Source organism: Zophobas morio, unplaced genomic scaffold (genome assembly GCF_036711695.1).
Source record: "Zophobas morio isolate AGI-343-1 ecotype UQ-CSIRO unplaced genomic scaffold, CSIRO_AGI_Zmor_V1 ptg000026l, whole genome shotgun sequence".
Lineage (NCBI taxonomy): Eukaryota > Metazoa > Arthropoda > Insecta > Coleoptera > Tenebrionidae > Zophobas > Zophobas morio.
Window position 1 is genome coordinate 12487605 of NW_026972131.1, and position 15845 is coordinate 12503449.

At 30.8% G+C, this 15845-nt stretch overlaps 1 protein-coding gene across 1 annotated transcript in view; it reads left to right on the forward strand.

Moving 5' to 3' along the window:
* The window catches only part of Epac (Exchange protein directly activated by cAMP), a 226735-nt gene that overhangs the window by 64514 nt on the left and 146376 nt on the right, over positions 1–15845 (forward strand). Inside the window, exon 2 of the mRNA XM_064065349.1 lies at positions 512–654. Within this exon, the coding sequence (XP_063921419.1) occupies positions 512–654 (143 nt within the window). The remainder of the gene's footprint in view (positions 1–511; positions 655–15845) is intronic.

The following is a 15845-nucleotide window of genomic DNA, read 5'->3' on the forward strand; positions in this document are numbered from 1 at the left end:
GACTTCGCTTCCATCTGTTACCCCTAAAGAGTGCCTAATTAGCCCTCACTCCGTCCACCTTTTTCCACGTTCTACCCGCAAAACCGGCGGCCTTTCCGCCCCAGTTTCTCCACACCAACACAAATCATCGAACATCGTCTAAATTTTTAGACAAACCTGACACTGTAGACATCGCGCTTCTAAAAAATGGATCGTTTGATATGAAAGTGGCAACAGTATCGCTGTTCGAATAATCTGCACGGCTGATTCCTCTTTTAAGCCATCCAGCCAACCGATCAACCAACTGAAGGTTGCTGCGTGTCACAAAGGTCAATATGGATTTTATAATTCGACCACTCGAGCGAATATTAATGATGACGCACGGCTTTTTCAGACGGAGTTTTGTCCTGGCGGTCTCGAGGGATCAAATTTGACATCGAAAAAGGCACACCGAGTTTGTCTGTTCTCGATTTCTCTCTCGCTAATTACAATTTTCGTGCTTGGGGTAACTAATTTCCGTTTTTGTTTCCAGACCATGTGATCGCAATGTGAAAGATGTGGAGTTGATATCGGCACGTCTTCGCCGAGTTGAACAACTGTGCAAACTCCCGAACTCGGTCCTCCAGCAATTAGCCCTGTGTGGATATTACGAAGATTTGGAAAAAGGAGTCACTCGTAAGTTAGTTGTTGTGGCGAATTATAATTGCGTTGTAGTGGCCTTTGGCCAAACAATCGATAGTGACGGTAGCGTTACAGATGCAGCCATAGATTAATATAGATGCGACATACAGGCTGATTTTTCAAAACCACCCTTATTGACATTGTTTCACTACAACTCGTCGCCTGAGAACTTGTCTGATCTACAGACCAGAGCGCGCTCAGGCCAATGTCGACTCTAAGCGTTCAGAAGCGATTTGGTTGACTATATTTAGATTACTTAGACTATAATTTCTGCGGGAAATAGTTGTTTGGTCGGTTTTTATAACGACTAAGTGAATATTCTTTATTTGTGTTTTATACTAGCAAAACGTCTTAAACTAAGAATATTGTTGAAATCGTAATAACCCAATGGATTTTTTTCGGGAAAATGTTTTGGAAACACTGTGTTCTATTTTGTATGAATTTTTTTTTAATGTTTTTAGTGACAATTTTTGTGGTTGTTTTCGATACACTGTATGATATTAACAGTGAGAAAAAAAAAGAACAATTAAAATAATCGAAAATTCGAAAAATCGAGAAATCTAATAATCGAAAAATCGAAACCTTAAAAAATCGAAACATCGAAAAGTTAAAAATTGAACAATTTATAAACTGAGAAATTGACAATCAAAATCGAAAAATCAAAAAACTTAAAAATTCGAAAAATTGAAAAATTGAGAGATTGAAAGATCCAAAGAACGAGAAATCGAAAAGTGATGAAGTCGAAAAATCGAAAAATAGATAAATCGACAAACAAAAAGTTACAAGTTGAAAAATTGGAAAAGCGGAAAAATCAAGAAACGAAAAAATGGAAAACTGGAAAAATTGAGAAACCGAAATAGGCCAAAATAAAAAATTGAAAAAATGATAAATCGAAAACCTGAACAATCACATGTCGATAAATCGGGATTGAAAAATTAACAAATCGAAAAATTGAAAAATAGAAAATCTAAAACCGGGAAGTCGAAAAATAGAAAGATTAAGAAATCGAAACATTTGAAAAACTGAAATATGGAAGAGCTGAAATGAAAAATCGAGAAATAGAAAAATCTAAAATTTTAACCATTGAAAACTTAAAATACCAAAAAATTGAGAAATCTAAAATTTAAAAATCGCAAAAAGTAAAAAGCCGACACATCGAAAAATCCAGAAGTCAAAAATGGAAAAGTTGAAGAAAACAAAAAAAAACTGAAATATCGAAAAACTGAAACATCCCAAAACTGAAATATCCAAAAACTGAGAATCTTAAGAATCGGAAAATTGAGAAATTGAAAAATCAAAAAAGTGAAGTCGAAATTTCGAAACCTTAAAAAAAATCGAAAAATTAAAAAATCAAAAACCTGCAAAATCGTAAGATCGAAAAATTGAATAACAAGTAAACTGAAAAACCCCAAAACTGAAATGTCCAAACCTGAGAAATTATAAAATTGAAAAATCGAAATCTGAAAAAATAGAAAAATTGAAAAACCAAAAAACCTGAAAAATCAATTAATTGAAAAATCAACAAATAAAGAGTTTATAGAAATCAAAAATTGAAAAATCGAAAAAGTAAAAAAGCAGACACATCGAAAAACCCAGAAGTCAAAAACAGAAAAGCCGAAGAATTGAAATATTGAAAAATCCTAAAACTGAAATATCTAAAAACTGAAAAATCGAAAAATGAAAAAAGTGAAGTCGAAAAATAGAAACCTTAAAAAATCGAAAAATTGAAAAATCAAAAACCTGAAAAATAAAAAAATTAAAGAATTGAAAGATCGAAAAATTGCCAGTTTATAAATGTCAAATTTGAAAAATTGAAAAATCGAAAATTTGAAAAAACGACAATTGAAAAACAGAAAATCTAAAACCAGGAAGTCGAAAAATCGATTGATTAAGAAATCAAAACATTTGAAAAATTCGAAAACCTGAAAAACTGAAACATGGAAGAACTAAAATGAAAAATCGAGAAATCGAAAAAGTAAAAAAAACTACACATCGAAAAATCCAGGAGTCAAAAATCGAAAAGTCGAAGAATCGAAATATTGAAAAATACCAAAACTGAAATATCGAAAAACTGAAAAATGAAAGAAAAACTGAAAAATAGAAAACTTGAAAAATCCGAAAATTGAAATGTCCAAAAACTGAGAAGCTAAAAAGTCGAAAAATTGGGTAATAGAAAAATCTAAAAAGTGAAGTCGAAAAATTAAAAAATAAAAAATCAAAAACCTGAAAACTCGAAAAATTTAAAAATAGAATAACAGGAATATCGAAACTCTCGAAAGTCAAGAAATGGGAAAATCAAAACATCGATTAATTAAAAAATCGAAAAATTGACAGTTTATAAATGTCAAATTTGAAAAATTGAAAAATCGAAAATTTGAAAAAACGACAATTGAAAAACAGAAAATCCAAAACCGGGAAGTCGCAAAGTCAAAAGATTAAGAAATCGAAACATTGGAAAATTTTAAAAACTTGAAAAATTGAAATATCGAAGAACTGAAATGAAAAATCGAAAAATCGAAAAATCTAAAATTTTAAAAATTAAAAAATCCAAAATTTAAAAACCAAAAAATGAAAAATCGAAAAAGTAAAAAAATCGACACATTGAAAAATCCAGGAGTCAAAAATCGAAAAGTCGAAGAATCAAAATATTGAAAAATCCCAGAACTGAAATATCGAAAAAGTGAAAAATGGAAAACCTGAAATATCCAAAAACTGAGAAGCTAAAAAGTCGAAAAATTGAGCAATAGAAGAATCCAAAAGGTGAAGTCGAAAAATTGCAACCTTAAAAAAATTTAAAAATAAAAAATCAAAAACCTGAAAAATCGAAAAATTAAAGAATTAAAGAACAGGAATATCGAAACTCTCGAAAGTCAAGAAATGGGAAAATCAAAACAATCGATCAATATAAAAATCGAAAAATTGACAGTTTATAAATGTCAAATTTGAAAAAATGAAAAATCGAAATTTTGAAAAAACGACAAATGAGAAACAGAAAATCTAAAACCGGGAAGTCGAAAAATCGATTGATTAAGAAATCAAAACATTTGAAAAACTCTAAAACTTGAAAAACTGAAACATCGAAGAACTGAAATGAAAAATCAAGAAATCGAAAAATCTAAAATTTTAAATATTGAAAAATTAAAATATCAAAAAACTGAAAAATCTAAAATTTAAAAATCGAAAAATTGAAAAAACGACAATTGAAAAACAGAAAATCTAAAACGGGGAAGTCGAAACGTCGAAAGATTAAGAAATCGAAAAATTAAAAAATCGAAAAAGTAAAAAAATCGACACATCGAAAACTCCAGAAGTCAAAAATCGGAATGTTGAAAAATCCCAAAACTGAAATATTGAAAAAATGCAAAATTAAAAATCTAAAATGTAAAAACCGAATAACGAAACATAGAGAAATCGAAACTCCCAAATCTAAAAAATCGGATAACTGAAAAATCGAAACATCGAAAAACTGAGAAATCGAAAAATCAAAAGATCAAGAAATCGTGGAGTCGAAAAGTCCATTTGAGAAATTGACAATCAAAATATCGAAAAATCCAAATCTCGATAAATCGAGAAATCAAAAAACTTAAAAATTCGAAAAATTGAAAAATTGAGAGATTGAAAGACCCAAAGAACGAGAAATCGGAAAGTGATGAAGTCGAAAAATCGAAAAATAGAAAAATTGACAAGCAAAATGTTAAAAGTTGAAAAATTGGAAAAGCGGAAAAATCAAAAAACGAAAAAATCGAAAACCTGAACAATCACATCTCGATAAATCGGGAATGAAAAATTAACAAATCGAAAAATTTAAAAACAGAACATCTACAACCAGGAAGTCGAAAAATAGAAAGATTAAGAAATATTGAAAAATTAAAATATCAAAAGATTGAAAAATCTAAAATTTAAAAATCCAAAAATTGAAAAATCGAAAAAGTAAAAAGGTAGACACATCGAAAAACCCAGAAGTCAAAAATAGAAAAGCCGAAAAATTGAAATATTGAAAAATCCTAAAACTAAAATATCTAAAAACTGAAAAATCGAAAAATCAAAAAAAAGTCGAAAAATAGGAATCTTAAAAAATCGAAAAATTGAAAAATCAAAAACCTGAAAAATCAAAAAATTAAAGAATTGAAGAACAGGAAAATCGAAACACTCGAAGATCAAAAAATGGGAAAAATCAAAACATCGATTTATTGAAAAATCGAAAAATTGAGGGTTTATAAAAGTCAAATTTGAAAAATTAAAAAATCGAAAATTTGACAAAATGACAATTGAAAAACAGAAAATGTAAAACTCCAGAAGCCAAAACTCGAAAAGTCGAAGAATCAAAATATTGAAAAATCTCAAAACTGAAATATAGAAAAACTGAAAAATGGAAAACCTGATAAATCCGAAAACTAAAATATCCAAAAACTGAGAAGCTAAAAAGTCGAAAAATCGGCATTAAAAAAATCCAAAAAGTGAAGTTGAAAAATTGAAACTTTAAAAAAATAAAAAAATCAAAAATTTGAAAAATCGAAAAATTAAAGAATTGAAGAACAGGAATATCGAAAGCCTCGAAAGTGAAGAAATGGTAAAATCAAAACATCGATTAATTGAAAAATCGAAAAATTGACAGTTTATAAATGTCAAATTTGAAAAATTAAAAAATCGAAAATTTGACAAAATGACAATTGAAAAACAGAAAATCTAAAACTCCAGAAGCCAAAACTCGAAAAGTCGAAGAACCAAAATATTGAAAAATCCCAAAACTGAAATATCGAAAAACTGAAAAATGGAAAACCTGAAAAATCCGAAAACTGAAATATCCAAAAACTGAGAATCTAAAAAGTCGAAAACTCAGGCAATAGAAAAATCCAAAAAGTGAAGTTGAAAAATTGAAACTTTGAAAAAAATTTGAAAAATCGAAAACTTAAAGAATTGAAGAACAGGAGTATCAAAACCCTGGAAAGTCAAGAAATGGGAAAATCAAAACATCGATTAATTGAAAAATCGAAAAATTGACAGTCTATAAATGTCAAATTTGAAAAATTAAAAAATCGAAAATTTGACGAAATGACAATTGAAAAACAGAAAATCGAAAACTCCAGAAGCCAAAAATCGAAAAGTCGAAGAATCAAAATATTGAAAAATCGCAAAACTGAAATATCGAAAAACTGAAAAATGGAAAATCTGAAAAATCCGAAAACTAAAATATCCAAAAACTGAGAAGCTAAAAAGTCCAAAAATTGAGTAATAGAAAAATCCAAAAAGTGAAGTTGAAAAATTGCAACTTAAAAAAAATTAAAAAATAAAAAATCAAAAATTTTAAAAATCGAAAAATTAAAGAATTCAGGAACAGGAATATCGAAAGCCTCGGAAGTCAAGAAATGGGAAAATCAAAACATTGGTTAATTGAAAAATCGAAAAATTGACAGATTATGAATGTCAAATTTGAAAAAGTAAAAAATCGAAAATTTGACAAAATGACAATTGAAAAACAGAAAATCTAATCTAGTTGATTTCCATCCTCTGAAGTCTTTTCCAACTTCATTTCTGTTTGGAAATTGCAATCTGTTGTCCAAAATCGCCAAAATGAGATAATTATGGAATTTTTAAAATCCAAAAAGTAAAAAGTGAAGAAATCGAAATATCGAAATTCGAAATATAAAAAAATCCCAAAACTGAAATATCGAAAAATTAAAAAATAGAAGAGTAATTGAAGAATCGAAAAACTGAAAAATCACAAAATTGAACGAAGTTTCCAACAATTGGGAAATTAAAACATTGAAAAATTGAGAAATCGAAAAGTCAAAATAGCGAAGTCGAAAAATCAAAAACCTGAAAACTTGAAGAACTGAAAGATCGAAATGTCAAAATTTTAAAAATTAAAAAATATTGAAGAACTGAAAAATAGAAAAATCGAAAATTTAAAACATTGAAAAATAAAAATTCGAAAATCTAAAACTGAAAAATCAACAAACCAAGAAAACGAAACTCGAAAATTAAAAAATCGAAAAAAGACAAAAATCGAAAAATCGAAAAATTCAAAAAATGAGACATCGAAAAATCTAAAAATCACAAGATCGAGAAATCGAGGAGTTGAAAGTCGAGAAGTCGAAAAATCGAAAAATTGCGAAAACCAAAATAGGCCAAAATTGAAAAATCGGAAATTAAAAAATTCGGAAAATTGAAAAATTAAATCATAGAAGAACCCGAAACTCGAGAAAATTAAAATATCGAAAAGTAGAAAATCAAAATATTGGAAAATCCCAAAACTGAAAGAAATATTCAAAAATTGGGAAAATAAAAAATTGGAAAATTGAGAAATCGAAAAACCAAAAGAGCAAAGTCGAAAAATCCGAGAATTGAAGAACTGACAATCAAAAATAGATTAATTGAGAAATCGGAAAACTGAAAATTTGGCAATATCAGAATTTGAAAAATTGAAAAAACGAAAGAGTAAAAAAATCGACACATCGAAAAATCCAGGAGTCAAAAATCGAAAAGTCGAAGAATCGAAACATTGAAAAATCCCAAAACTGAAATATCGAAAAACTGAAAAATGAAAGAAAAACTAAAAATGGGAAACTAAATCGGGAAATCAAACATTGAAAAATCGAAAAATATAAAAGGACAATTGAAAACAGAAAATCTAAAACCGGGAAGTCGGAAAATCGAAAGATTAAGCAATCGAAAAATTGAAAAATCGAAAAAGTAAAAAAATCGACACATCGAAAACTCCAGAAGCCAAAAATCGAAAAGTCGGAGAATCAAAATATTGAAAAATCCCAAAACTGAAATATCGAAAAACTGAAAAATGGAAAACCTGAAAAATCCGAAAACTGAAACATCCAAAAACTGAGAATCTAAAAAGTCGAAAAATTGAGCAATAGAAAAATCCTAAATGTGAAGTCCAAAAATTGAAACCTTAAAAAAAATAAAAAATAAAAATCAGAAACCTGAAAAATCGAAAAATTAAAGAATTGAAGAACAGGAAAATCGAAATACTCGAAGGCGAAGAAATGGGAAAATCAAAACATCGATTAATTGAAAAATCGAAAAATTGACAGTTCACAAATGTCAAATTTGAAAAATTGAAAAATCGAAAATTTGAAAAAAAGACAATTGAAAAACAGAAAATCTAATCTGGTTGATTTCCATCCTCTGAAGTCTTTTCCGACTTCATTTCTCTTTGGAAATTCCAATCTGTTGTCCAAAATCGCCAAAATGAGATATGGAATTTTTAAAATCCAAAATGTAAAAAGTCGAGAAATCGAAAAATCGAAATTCAAAATATTAAAAAATCCCAAAACTGGAATATCGAAAAATTAAAAAATAGAAGAGAAATTAAAGAATCGAAAAATCACAAAATTGAACGAAGTTTCCAACAATTGGGAAATTAAAACATTGAAAAATTGAGAAATCGAAAAGTCGAAAAATCGCAAGCTTAAAATATCGAAAAATTGAAAAATCAAAAACATGAAAAATTGAAGAACTGAAGAACTGAAAGATCGAAACGTCAAAATTTTAAAAATATAGTAATATTGAAGAACTGAAAAATCGAAACATCGAAAAATTCAAAAACTGAGGCATGGAAAAATCTAAAAATCATAAGGTTGAGAAGTCGAAAAATCGAAAAATTGCGAAAACCGAAATAGGCCCAAAATTGAAAAATCGGCAATTCAGAAATTCCGAAAATTGAAAAATTAAATTATAGAAGAACCCGACAGTCGAGAAATTGAAAAATCTAGAATTTTAAAAATTGAAAAATTAAAATATCGAAAAGTTGAAAATTAAAATATTGGAAAATCCCAAAACTGAAAGAAATATACAAAAATTGAGAAATTAAAAAATTGGAAAATTGAGAAATCGAAAAACCAAAAAAGCAAAGTCGAAAAATCGAAAAATCCAAGAATTGAGAACTGGAAATCAAAAATAGATTAATTGAGAAATCGCAAAATTGAAAATTTAGCAACGTCAAAATTTGAAAAATTGAAAAATAGAAATACTGAATAACTAAAAAAAAACAAAAAAATCGAAAAATCTAAAATTTGAAACATCGAACAGTTAAAATATCGTAAAATAAAAATTCGAAAATCTAAAAAAAAAAAATCGAAAAACTGAAAAATCGACAAATCGAGAAATCGAAACTACAGAATTTAAAATATCGAAAAATCGGATAACTGAAAAATCGAAACATCGAAAAATTGGAAAATCGAAAAACTGAAAAGCCCAAAAGTAAAAAATCGAAAAACCGAGAGATCCAAAGATTGAAACACCGACAAATTCAAAAACTAAGACATCGAGAAATCGAAAAATCAGAGGATCGAGGAATCAAAAAATTGAAAAATCGAATAATTAAAAAAAAAATTGAAAACTCGGGAAATCGGAAAACCTAGAATTTTAAAAATTGAATAATTCAGTGGATCAAGAAATCGGGGAGTGGAAAGCCGCGAAGAAAAGTTAAAAATTGAAAAATGCATGAACCGAGAAACTGAACAATTGAAACATCGAAATATCTGAATTTCATAAATCGAGAAATCAATAAAATTGAAAAATCGAAAAATTTTAAACGAGAAAACATTGGAAAAATCGAAAATTTAAAAATTTGGAAAATTGAAAACTCGCGAAATCGGAAATTCTAGAATTTTATAAATTGAAAAATTAAAACATCGAAAAGTTGAAAAATCGAGAAATCGAAATTTATAACAGTCGAAAAATTGAAAAATTTAAAGTTTAACGAAAAATTGAAAATCCAAAAAGTAAAAAAATGGACACATCGACAAATAAAGAGTTTATAAAAGTCAAAAATTGAAAAATCGAAATATTTAAAAATCGTAAAATTGAAGAGAAAAACTGAAAACCGAGAAATCGAAAAATTAAGAAATTGTAAAATCCAAAAATCGAAAAATAAATAGAAGTAAACTGAAAAGTCCCCAAACTAAAATTTCGAAATACTGAGAATTCGAAAGTTGAAACAGCAGAAATTATGGTCGAAACCGGTTAGGATGTGTATCAGATCGCGGATCATGGCTTATAAATCAAATGGTTTCCGAACGCTTAGAGTCGACATTGGCTTGAGTGCGCTCTAGTCTGTAGATCAAACAAGTTCTCAGACGACGAACTGATTTCGTGTGACAAAATATTATGACATTTTTTCTATTGTAATTAATTTAATTCCTAGTTAGAAACAAACACTGTTGCCAACATGAGTCGAGGAGTCCTCAACCGTCATTTATTTTAAACTATGACGCATCTCTATGTTCTCTGATGCAACAGGAACAGCGGGATTGCGTTAGTGCGGCTGTTCATGTCAGTTGCATCTAGAGCCCAGAGACGCACGCTTGCACTTATGTTTAGCAGAGCGTGCTTAAAATGAATGACTTAATAATAAAAATGGCGTGCGATATTGCGAAATGTCACATTTCTCCGATTATATAAATTAATATCGAAATGATCTTAATAACCTTTTTAGCAATCTTTCCACTTACAAAAGCACATTTTAATTAACCTTTTATATCTCTTTGAGATTGTGACAAGCTGGATTAGCACCCATTAAGATTCTGCAGCCACTTTAGGCCTACTTTCTATTCCAGTGTCGCCCGAGTTCGTTATTGTTTTGAAGCGCACTAAAACATATCTGACTTTCTTACATAAGGAAACGGAAATAAAATCGTGCCGCAAATAAATTACTCTTAGACAATAATTACCCTGATTGCTCCGAAAATTCGCAGCGTTGTGAATTAATTATCTCCGAAGTTACTGTTGTAATTAGAACTTGGGGCGCCTCCACACATTTCGTGCAGCCAAATTTAAATAAAATTTTTTCATTTAAACTCGGCTTTTATTGAGAATCAACACCCGGCAGAATATTTTAAGCGTTTGAGGAGACTTCGTCGTTGTGTTCGGTCGATTTGACTACCTAACGACGGTATTTGAAATTCGTTTACATTTACAGAGTGGCGGGGCTGGAAAAGTCCATCTCGGTAATCCAGTCCTGGAGGCACTCGGTCCTAACGCGATAATTAATTGCCGCTTGTCCCAAAAACGGACCGACTTATCCATGCCGCCTTTCAGAAAAAACGACTATACTAAAACCAAGGTCGCATACGTCAGATTCTCTAAATTATTCAGCCTAAGGTAACACGTAATAAAGTTACATGAGTCATTTGCTCCACATTATGATTTTTTTACCACCGTCTGGCAAATTATAACCGCATTACTGTAAATCATTTTCGTAATAAGGTAATTTTTCCGCGCAAAAACGCGCACAAGCGAAGTAAATTATTTCGTGGCGTAATTTACACCCTCGATAATTAAGTAAGTTTGGGAGGAGCGCTGGTGGCGACAGGATGTGGTTTTGCGTTACTATTAAAGCATATTTACGAGACAAACTTAAAAGCTTGAACTTTTCGGGAAAGGTCTCGTTTGCATTCGCATAACTGGCAACTCCAAGTTCAACGGTATGGAAAATAGTGCGGTTGGGTGCGCTTTCAAACAAAAAGATGGCCTAAAAGGAGTCTATTTTTGTTTGGCAGTATTTGCGAAATGTTTCGGCGTTTACCCGGAGCGGGGACCGTGTTCCGGGGTCCAAAAATCCGGCGAGTTATTTATACACCACTTGGTTCAATCACGATAATAATAATAGTAAAACACGAATAAAGCTCGCTAAAGATTAAGGAGAGGAGGGATGCAAAAAAGTCCGGGAACAACCCTTGACTCACACAACGAAGCTAATTAACTTTTGGACCAATTTGCTAAATGTCAAAAGAACAACTCGTTAAATTTATTTGGTAACTTCGATCGAGCAAACTGGTTTCGGGCGAATTGGAGCAGCGGTTCTTAATGATTTGTATTTAAAAAACATTATGCATAAATTTGTACGGTTCGTCCTGCAGCGACCGCTGCAAGGTTTGGGAATATTTAATTGATTTACAATATAGATGTTATCGATGTTGTTGTAATAGTACTCAATGTCCCGCGATGAATTGGTAATGAGTAGGTGTGTCGTGTCTGTAACGCGTCTAGCAAAAACTTAATCGCTGATTGTATCGATGTCTGTGTTTGGACTGAGAATTTCACGCTTGAATTTACAATTACGTGCGAATAATTTAATTATCGTGTGTTTTTTGCAAAGTCAGACGGAATAAAAGACGATTTTTTTTTCTAATGGATTCTACGCTTTAAAATTAGCAGAGGAATGCGCGCGGAATGCGCGGCCTTACACCTACATAGAATTTTGATGATGCATCGCTATGCAGCCTTATAAATTTTGAAAAATTATACGTCTAACACACGAATGGTCCTCGACATTTACGACTACGTATTTTGAAAATTTCGAGCAATTAATCGTGCCATATTTAAAATTCTTGAGTGGGTCTCGTAAAGTTGAATGACGCGAGATTTTATGCGGACACTTTTATGGAACCATTTCTTAGAAATTTTTCACTGACGCTACGTTGCAATCGCACAATAAAAAATCGCCTTTCAAACCGCCGCACACTATCGATATAATATACATAAAAACAGATGTTGTGGAAAAAATCCAGCTCGCAGTACTTTCATCATTCCGCATCACGAATAGGTTGCATTTCAGCCGAACGGTCACAATTTCAAAACTAGGGTTTGTGTGTGAAATGGATTATACAATAGAGAAGCTGAAACAGCACACGTTTATGTTCAATAAAATTTATCGCACCGCTTCCATTTTTAGTGGAAGAAAAAACAACTTTCATCTCGAGAATGGAGCTAACTGTTTTCTGTTATCTTTTGAGGAGACTATTGTTTTCCAAATGAAGAACAAGCTTGCAATTGTGTGCCTTCCTGAAAGCAAAATAATTGTTTAAAGCTTTTATAAGTAAGATGTGCTCTTGGCAACGTCTCCGAAACATGATGTATTGCAGATGTTAAAGCTGAGTAAATTACTGTTAAGTGGGATTTATAAACTTGCTGTTGACGTTGAAGTTCCCGTTGGAGTTGCTGTTCCGGTGGATGGTAACTTTGATGTGTAATTTTTGCCGTATTTAAAGGGGTTGTAGAAGAAAAGTGGAGGATTTAAGTTGATTACTATAAAAAATACCATTTTAGACAAGTTTTAAGTTTCTTCTTAGTACTGAAATAAGTCTACACATATTAAGAAAAAAAAAAGGCAAAATATAAGCCCCGCCCACCCGACCAATCGCAATTGTGATGATTTTTTTTATCAACGAGAACCAAAGGAGCGAAATTTATTAATTGCAAAATCCTTATTATTTTTCTACAAGAAATTACCATGTGAGACATGTTTTTGTGTATCGTGTTAATAAAAAAATACTGCGTATATTAAGAAAATAATTTAAGCCAAAGATTAAGCCCCACCCATACCTGCCCTGATCTAAATAGTAATGAAGTTTTCATTCGTTGGCAGACCAAAAATTTACCATTTTCAACCTGTTTTACGTTTCTAAGAATAAAAAAATCATCACAATTGAGATGGGGTGGGTGGGCGGGTTCCATATTTTGTTTTTTTGTCTTAATATACATAATATTCTTTGAACAACATGGTACTAAAGAAATGTTTTTAATTTCTTGTAAAGAAATAAGTATTTTGCAGTTAAGCTGGTTGACGGCGCATTAAAAAAATCATCACAATCGACATAGGGCCGGTGGGCGGGCTTACATTTTGCTTTTTTGTTTTAATATGTGTAGACTTCTTTTCACAACATGAAACTTAAAATATGTTTTAAATGATAAATTTGTATAAGGAAATATCCATTTTGCAATTAGGCTCCGCCCCATAATTGCAAAAACCATATTTTCTTGTAAACGTGTACCATTTTAACCATATTTTAAGTTTCTTGTTGGGAAAAGATGGCTATGTATGTTAAGAAAAAACAAAGGCAAAATATAAGCCCCGCCCACCCACCCCATCTCAATTCTGATGATTGTTTTTATTCGTCGTAAGCCAAGAGGGCGGAGCTTAACTGCAAAATCCTTATTTCTCTACGATAAATTAAAAATATGTTTTTGAGTATCGTGTTGTTTAAAGAATACTATGTATATTAAGAAAAAATTAAAGCCAAAGATTAGGCCCCACCCATATCTACCTGGATCTAAATATGTAGTAATGAAGTTTTCATTCGTTGCCAGACCGAGGGGTGGAGCCTAATTGCAAAATCCATATTTCCCTACAAACATTTATCACTTTAAACGTCTTTTATGTTTCTATGAATAAAAAAATCTCCTTATATATTTTGCCTTCAGCAAGATATTCAAAAAATGTTTTTAATTTCTTGTAAAGAAATAGGTATTTGGCAATTAAGCTTCGTCCCCCTAGTTCAGGACGAATAAAAAAAAATCATCACAATTGAGACATGGCGGGTGGGCGGGGGTTATATTTTGCCTTTTTTCTTAATATACGTAGCCATCTTTTCCCAACAAGAAACTTAAAACATGGTTCCAAGGAAATATGGATTTTGCAATTATGGGGCGGAGCCTAATTGCAAAATCGGTATTTCCTTATACAAATTTTCCATTTTAAATATGTTTTAAGTTTCATATTTTGAAAAGAAGTCTACACATATTAAACCAAAAATGCAAAATGTAAGCCCGCCCACCCACCCTATCTCGATTGTGATGATTTTTTCATTCGTTGTCAGATCAAGGGGCGGAGCTTAATTGCAAAATCCATATTTGTCCACAAGAATTTACCATTTTAAACGTGTCTTAAGTTTCTAAGAATTAAAAAAATCATCACAATTGAGATAGGGCGGGTGGGCGGGTCGATTTTTCCTTTCTGTTTCAATATATGTAGACTTCTTTTAACAACTTGAAACTTAAGTGTATATTAAGAAAACAAAGGCAAAATATAAGCCCCACCCACCCGCCCTGTCTCAATTCTGATGATTTTTTTTTATTCGTCGTAAGTTTAATTGCAAAATCCTTATTCTTCTACGAGAAATTACCATATGAAATATGTCCTTAAGTAATCGTGTTATGCAAAGAAAACTAAATGTATTGATTATAAAAGTAAGCCAAAAGAGAAGCTCCACCCATCCGTCTCGATCTCAATAAATATGAATATTTCATTCGTTGTCAGACCGAAGGGCGGAGCCTAATTGCAAAATCCATATTTCCTACACTTACGTTTCATGTTGTGAAAAGAAGTCTACATATATTAAGAAAAAAAGGCAAAATATAAGCCCCACCCACCCACCCTGTCTCGATTCTGATTATTTTTTTTATTCATCGCTTAGCTTAACTACAAAATCCTCATTTCTCTACGAGAAATTAAAAACATGTTTTTGAGTATCGTGTTCAAAGAATAGTATGTATATTAAGAAAAAATTAAAGCTAAAGATTAAGCCCCACCCATACCTGCCTCGATCTAAATAGTAATGAGGTTTTCATTCGTTGACAGACTTAGGGGCGGAGCCTAATTGCAAAATCCATATTGTCTTACAAAAATTTACCATTTTAATAAAGAATAAAAAAAAAATCATCAGAATTGATATGGGGTGGGTGAGTGGGGTTTATTTTTTGTTTTTTTCTTAATATACACAGTATTTTTTGCACAACCCGACACTCAAAAATATGTTTAATTTTTTGTAAAGAAATAAGTATTTTGCAGTTAAGTTCCGTTCCTCTTTATTCACGGTGAATATAAAAAATTATAACAATTGAGATAGGGTGGGTGGGCGGGGCATATATTTTGCTCTTTTTGTTTTAAAATGTGTAGACTTTTTTTCACAACATTAAACTTAAAGTTAAAACATGTCTAAAATGGAAATGGATGGCTATGTATATTAAGAAAAAAAAAGGCAAAATATATGCCCCGCCCACCCGCCCTATTTCAATTGTGATGATCTTTTACATTCGTCGTGAGCCAAGGAGGCGGAGATTAACTGCAAAATCCTTAGTTCTCTACGAGAAATTAAAAACATGATTTTGAGTATCGTGTTATTCAAAGAGTGCTATGTATACTTAGAAAAAATTAAAGCCAAAGATGAAGCCCCACCCATACCTGCCTCGATCTAAATAGTAATGAAGTTTTCATTCGTTGGCAAACTTAGGGGTGGAGCCTATTGCAAAATCCATATTGTCTTAAAAAAATTTACCATTTTAATAAATTCCATTTTGCCTTTTTGTTTTAATATATGTAGACTTCTTTCACAACAAGAAACTTTAAACATGCTTAAAATGAAAAATGTTTATAAGAAAATGTCGAT